Consider the following 7,436-nt stretch of genomic DNA (forward strand, 5'->3'; position numbering starts at 1 on the left):
TGCCCCCCCCCCCACAGCCCCTATTTGACACCGCCGGGACCTTCAGCTCCCCCCAATGGGGCATCGTGGATCTGTCCAGCCACCAGCATCTATTTGGGGGCTTCAAACGAGGGGGGACGGCTGCACCCGGAGCCCCCCCGGCCCCCGCAGCGCCCCCCGAGTTGGGGGGCAAAGAGGAGAAGCCGTATTTCCGCCGCCTGAAGTATCTGATGGAGCGACGCTTCCCCTGCGGGCTCTGCCCCAAGGCCTTCAAGCAGTCGTCCCACCTGGTGCAGCACATGTTGGTGCACAGCGGGGAGCGGCCCTACGAGTGTGGGACCTGCGGCCGGGCCTACAACCACGTCTCCAGCCTCATCCGACACCGGCGCTGCCATAAGGACAATGAGGGAGGGGGCAACAACGGGGCGTTGGTGGGGCCCGGTGGGGTGAGTGGTGTGGGGACGGCCATGGCGGCGCCCAATGGGGTCAGCCTGGTGGTGGCCGGTGTGTTGCCGGTGCCCAATGGGGTCAATGTGGTCAACTCGGTGCCTAATGGGGTCAGTGTGGCGCCCAATGGGGCCAACGTGGTCAACTCAACAACCAATAGGGTCAGTATGGCTGTCAGTGGGGCCAGTGGGGTTAACTCAACGCCCAATGGGGCCAATGTGGTCAACTCAACGCCCAGTGGGGCCAATATGGCACCCAATGGGGCCAACGTGGTCAACTCAACGCCCAATGGGGCCAATATGGCATCCAATGGGGCCAACGTGGTCAACTCAACGCCCAATGGGGCCAACACAGCCAACGCAGCAGCACCCAATGGGGTCAATGCAGCACCCAGCAGGGTCAGCAGCGCATCCAGCGTCAACATGGCACCCAATGGAGTCAACGTGGCACCCAACGGAGTCAACCCAACACCCAACGGGGTCAACCCGACGCCCAGCGGAGTCAACCCGACGCCCAGTGGGCTCAACCTGGCACCCAGTGGGCTCAACGTGGCACCCAATGGGCTCAACGTGGCCGTCAGTGGGGCCAACCCGACGCCCATCGGGGTGACGGCGCTGCCCGCCGGCCTCGCGCTGCCCCCCAACACGGCTCTGATGGTGCCCGGTGTCCTCCCAGCTCCCGGTTCTGCCCCTTCAGCTCTCAGTATCCCGGCACCCGCCGGGGTTCTCCTTGCTCCCGGTGGCCTCACGTTGGCTCCGGGTGCGTCGGCGGCTCCTCCATCCGGCACTTCATCCTCTGACGGTCCGTTCAGCTGCCCGCTGTGCTGGAAGGTGTTCAAGAAGCCGAGTCACCTCCACCAGCACCAGATCATCCACACGGGCGAGAAGCCGTTCAGCTGCTCCGTCTGCTCCAAGAGCTTCAACCGGCGCGAGAGCCTGACCCGGCACAGCAAGACCCACACGGGGCCCACATTACGGCTGCCGTGTTCCATCTGTGGCAAGGAGTTCCGGGATCCGGCCTATCTGCTGCGCCATCAGGCCGCGCACGGCGGCCAACGCCACGACTATCAATGTGATGTGTGCGGGAAGGCCTACGCCGCGCCGCAAAGCCTCCTACGGCACCGACAGGCTCACGGCGGGAGGTCGAGCGGGCTGCCATGTTCAGATGGGAAAACAGAAGGTTTGGTTTTACCGGCACCGGGAAGGAGCTTTGGGTGCACAATATGCGGCCGGGCCTTCGGACGTCGGGAGACATTGAAGAGACACGAGCGGATCCACACGGGGGAGAAGCCGCATCAATGCGCCGTGTGCGGGAAGCGCTTCCGCGAGTCGTTCCACCTGAGCAAGCACCACGTGGTGCACACCCGCGAGCGGCCCTACAAGTGCGAGCTGTGCGGGAAGGCCTTTGGGTACCCACAAAGCCTGACCCGGCACAAGCAGATCCATCGGCTCCCATTGCCCTGCGGGGTGGGGGCGGCCGATGGAGCCGGCTTTGGGTGCGCTGAGTGCGGGCTGCGCTTCCCGGATCTATTCCACGCCATAGGGCACAAGGAGGCGCATGTGGCTGAGAAGCCGTTTGGGTGCGAAGCGTGTGGGAAAACGTTTGGGTTCATTGAGAACTTGATGTGGCACCAACTGGGGCATCGAGCTGCGCCCGAAGCGCCCGACGGAGCCGAGGAGCCGCCGCTGGTTCCGAGCGGGGAACGATTCACGTGCGGAACCTGCGGGCAGAGCTTCAAACGCTTCCTGGCGCTGGTGACCCACAAGTACGTGCACCTGGTGCGACGCACGCCGGGCTGCGCCGTGTGCGGGCAGAGCTTCAACGGAGCCTATGATCTCCTATTGCATCGCCGCAGCCACATGCAGAAGAGACACTTTGGCTGCCCTGTATGCGGGAAGCGGTTCTGGGCTGCGGCGCTGCTGATGCGGCACCAGCGCTGCCATACGGAGGAGCGACCCTTCCGCTGCGGCGTCTGCGGCCGCGGGTTCCTGCGCTCGTGGTACCTGCGGCAGCACAAGGTGGTGCACACCGGGGAGCGGGCCTACAAGTGTGCATTGTGTGCAAAGAGATTCGCGCAGTCGTCCAGCCTGGCCGAGCATCAGAGGTTGCACAGCGCGGCGCGGCCGCAGCGGTGTCAGACCTGCGGGAAGACGTTCCGCTATCGGTCCAACCTGTTGGAGCATCGCAGGGTCCATATGGGGGAGAAGGTTTATCGCTGCGAGCGCTGCCCCAAGAGCTTCTTCTACCTGTCGTCCATCCTGCGGCACCAGCGGTCGCACGACGCGCGGCGCGAGCTGCGCTGCGACACCTGCATGAAGCTGTTCAAGGACCCCAAGTATTTCAGCAAACACCTGCAGGCCCATCAGGGGGGGAGACCCTTCAAGTGCGGAACCTGCGGGGAGGGGTTTCGGAACACGTACGGGCTGAAAAAGCACCGGAACCGACACAAGGTGGAGAGAGACACGGCCAACGGGAACAAGGACGGATGAGACGGGGAGGGGGCACAAGGGGGGGGAGAAAGGGAGATGAGGGGGCACGGAGGGAAGGATGAGGGGGCCACAGGGAGGGTTGGGGAGGGGCATGGGGGGGGCTAAGGGGGGCACAGAGATGGAGGAGGGGGCACAGGGAGGGCTGGGGGGATACAGGGGTGAAGGGGCACAGAGGGATGGGGAGGGGGAATGGAGGAGCTGGGGGGCACAGAGATGAGGAGGGGGCACACCGCCCTCCCCGGAGGGCCTGAGGGAATACAGGGGTTGAAAGGCGGGCCCATAGAGGGATGGGAGCGGGAAAGGGGGGAGATGCAGGAGCAGAAGGAGAATGAGGAGGGTGGAGCGGGCTCGGGGGGTTTGAGGGGTACAAGAGGGATGGGAGGGAATGGAGGAGCTGGGGGGCACAGGGAGGTTCTGGGGAGCACAGAGATGAGGAGGGGGCACAGGGGAGCGGCTGGGGGGATTACAGGGTGAAACGGGGGACAGAGGGGATGGGAGGGGGAAACGGGGAGGTGAGGGCGGCAGAAGAGGGTTTGGGGGCACAGGGAGGGTGGGGAGGGGGCACTGAGTGCGGTGGTGAGGGGGAAAAGGAGTGAGATGAGGGGCAGGAGGAGCGGCTGGGGGGCGGGGAGGCACATGCGAGGTGGGAGGGGGCCACAGAGATGAGGAAGGGGGCACAGGGAAGGCTGAGGGGCACAGAGAGGTGAGGGGGGTCCACAGAGGGGTGGGGAGGGGAAAGGAGGAGATGAGGGGGCACAGGAGAATGGGGAGGGCGGCACAAGGAGGGCTGGGGTGGGCACAAAGAGGTGAGGGGGGACAGAGGGTGGGTGGGGGGGGGCACAGGGAGGGCTGGGAGGGACACGGGTGGGGAGGGGGGCTCGGAGGTGGTGGGGGCTGCAGCTCAGCCCATCACGGTGGGACACGACTCCTCAACCCCCCCCTACAAATGGGGACCCCCCCCATATTGTTCCCACACCCCCCATGGATCCACTGTAAATAAATGAGACCCCAGTTCTGTGTATACGGCAGAGACCCCCAACGTGGGGGGTGGCTGTGCCCCCCCCCCCAAAATGTACAGATATTAAAGCAGGAATGCCAGAGATCAATGAGTTGGTTAACGGGGGGGGTCGGTTAATGGGTTGGTTAATGGGTTGGTTGGTTGGCGGACGGGTTGGTTAATGGGTTGGTTGGTTGATGGGTTGGTTTGGTGATGGATGGGTTGGTTAATGGGTTGGTTGGTTGGTTGGTTTGATGATGGGTTGGTTAATTGGGGGTTGGTTGGTGGATGGGTTGGTTGGTTGATGGATGGGTTGGTTAATGGGTTGGTTGGTTGGTTAATGGGTTGGTTGGTTAATGGATGGGTTGGTTAATGGGTTGGTTGGTTGATGGGTTGGTTTGATGATGGGTTGGTTAATGGGTTGGTTGGTTGGTGGATGGGTTGGTTGATGGGCTGGTTGGTTGGTTGATGGGTTGGTTTGATGATGGGTTGGTTAATGGGTTGGTTGGTGGATGGGTTGGTTTGATGATGGATGGGTTGGTTAATGGGTTGGTTGGTTGGTGGATGGGTTGGTTAATGGGTTGTTTGGTTAATGGGTTGGTTGGTTGATGGGTTGGTTGGTTGATGGGTTGGCCAATGGGTTGGTGAGTTCATGGGTCGGTTTGCTGATGGATGGGTTGGTTTGATGGGTTGGTTTGATGGGTTGGTTTAGTGATGGGTTGGTGATGGATGGGTTGGTTAATGGGTTGGTTGGTTAGTTAATGGGTTGGTTGATGGGTTGGTGATGGATGGGTCAGTTTGGTTACGGATGGGTCGGTCGCTGTGGGTCCCACTGTTGGTTGGGGGCTGCCTGGTGCTGCCATCAGCTCTGGGGCCCCACAACCCCCCCACAACCCCCCAACCCCATAAACACCCCAATGAGACACAGCGGGACAAGGAAAAACACCACAGGAGCTTTATGGCATGACTTACAAAACAACCAGGGAGAGCCCATAGAACCCATAGAACCCACAGAGCCCATAGAACCCATTATACCCATTAAACCCATAGAACCCATTAAACCCATAGAACCCACAGAGCCCATAGAACCCATAGAACCCACAGAGCCCATAGAACCCATTAAACCCATAGAACCCATTAAACCCATAGAACCCACAGATCCATGGGGGGAGGCAGGAGACACCCCAGCACCACCAACCCACACTTGTGGGGCCGCCATCCCAAACTGTGGGGCCACTGTGACCCCAAATCTGGGGCCACGACATCCCACACTCAGCTTAGGGCCACCACGTCCCACAGCCCACATTTTAGGGCCATTGTATCCCAACTTTTAGGGCCATTATGCCCCAGCTTTTAGGGCCACCACGTCCCACATTTTAGGGCCATTATATCCCAAATTTCAGGGTCACTATGTCCCCTATTTTAGGTCCATCACGCCCCACATTTTAGGCCATTATATCCCACATTTCAGGCCATTATCTCCCCCATTTTAGGTCCATCACACCCCACACTTTAGGTCCATCTCACCCCCCATTTCAGCTCCATCACACCCCACATTTCAGGCCATTATGTCCCATATTTTAGGTCCATTATATCCCAAATTTCAGGGCCATTATCTCCCCTATTTCAGGTCCATCACACCCCACACTTTAGGTCCATCATACCCCCCATTTCAGCTCCACCATGTCCCACATTTTAGGCCATTATGTCCCATATTTTAGGTCCATTATCTCCCCCATCTCCCCCATTTTAGGTCCATCATGTCCCACATTTTAGGCCATTATGTCCCATATTTTAGGCCATTATATCCCAAATTTCGGGACCATTATATCCCACACTTTAGGTCCATCATACCCCACATTTCAGGGCCATTATGTCCCACATTTTAGGCCATTATGTCCCATATTTTAGGTCCATTATGTCCCCCATTTTAGGTCCATCACACCCCACACTTTAGGTCCATCATACCCCCCATTTTAGCTCCATCACACCCCACATTTCAGGGCCATTATGTCCCATATTTTAGGTCCATTATCTCCCCCATTTTAGGTCCATCACACCCCACACTTTAGGTCCATCAGTCCAAACCTCCCAGGTTTTAGGCCGTGATGTCCCACATTTTAGACCATTATATCCCAAATTTCAGGGCTGTTATATCCCACATTGTAGGTCCATCACACCCCACATTTCAGGGCCATTATGTCCCATATTTTAAGCCATTATATCCCAAATTTCAGGGCCATTATGTCCCATATATTAGACCATTATACCCCAAATTTCAGCTCCACCACGTCCCACATTTTAGGCCATTATCTCACACATTTCAGCTCCATCACACCCCACATTTCGGGGCCATTATGTCCCCTATTTCAGGTCCATCACACCCCACATTTCAGTCCATTATATCCCAAATTTCAGGGCCATTATCACCCCATTTCAGCTCCATCACACCCCACACTTTAGATCCATCCCACCCCCCTTCTTCTTTTCCCCATAATGACCCTTCCCCCATAATTAAAAGCCCAATAGACCCCTTCCCCAGCAGCCCCCCATAAGCCCTTCCCCTCCCGCAATTAATTAACACCCCTAACGCCCGCCCCCACGGTGCCCCCCCATAAGACCCCCTTCATCCCCCACTATTAACCCCCATAGCCCACTCCCCAACCCCACCCCCCCATAGGACCCCTTCCCCAGCAGCCCCCCCATAAGACCCCTTCCCCCTCCCCACTATTAACCCCCATAGGCCCACTCCCCCTGCACCCCTCCCTTATAGGGAAGCCCTATGGGGGTCCCCCTTCTCCTCCCCCCATTATTAACCCTTTCCTCTCCTTCTCCCAGCACACACGAAACCCTGGACCCCCCGGGAACCCTCCTCACTTCAGCCCCCTCATCAATCGATGGGGGCCGACCCCCCCCCCGCTCCTCCCCAGCAGCGGTGGAGCCCCCCTGCCTCTATTGGGGGGGGGGGGGGCGGCAGGGGGGGGTCGTTACCTCCTCATCGACAGCCAAGGGCTGCCTACACTCGTGCTGGTGGCCGAGCCCGGTGGATTGAAAGGGAGGAGAACGGCAGAACGGAGGAATTGGGGGGGGGGTCCCCGGGGGGTCGTGTCCCCGCCGTCGCGGCGGGCCTTCTTGCTGCCCCGCTGTGCGGCCGCCTGCTTCGAGTACCTGGTTCGTACCTGCAGCGTCACAGCATCACCCACTTTCGGTAGCACAAACCCCACGTGTGTCTGCGCTGCGGCAAAGCCTTTAAGCGCAGCTCCACCTGCAGCGCCATAAACTCACCCACGCGGGATTGAAGCCCCACGGCTGCTCCTTGTGCCCACGGAGATTCCGCGACTCCGGGGAGCTCAACCACCATCAGCGGGTTCACACCGGGGAGAGGCCGTTCCAATGCCCACAGTGTCACATGAGGTTCGGGAGAGGAACACGATGCAGAGACACGCCAGGAAACGGGGAGGGGGGGGGCGCCGTGATAGGGGGGGGGGGATATGGGGCCGGATGGGGGGTTGAGGGGGTGAAAT

General features: G+C 59.7%; 1 protein-coding gene across 1 annotated transcript in view; it reads left to right on the plus strand.

Annotated features, from left to right (window-relative positions):
• The window catches only part of LOC107307743 (zinc finger protein 865-like), a 13,637-nt gene extending 10,686 nt beyond the window's left edge, over window positions 1-2,951 (plus strand). The window contains exons 2-3 of the mRNA XM_015851251.1: window positions 18-515; window positions 567-2,951. Of these exons, the coding sequence (XP_015706737.1) occupies window positions 18-515; window positions 567-2,915 (2,847 nt within the window). The 3' untranslated portion in view covers window positions 2,916-2,951. The remainder of the gene's footprint in view (window positions 1-17; window positions 516-566) is intronic.
• The last annotated feature ends 4,485 nt before the right edge of the window (window positions 2,952-7,436 follow it).

This window comes from Coturnix japonica, unplaced genomic scaffold (assembly GCF_001577835.2).
Source record: "Coturnix japonica isolate 7356 unplaced genomic scaffold, Coturnix japonica 2.1 chrUnrandom842, whole genome shotgun sequence".
NCBI lineage: Eukaryota > Metazoa > Chordata > Aves > Galliformes > Phasianidae > Coturnix > Coturnix japonica.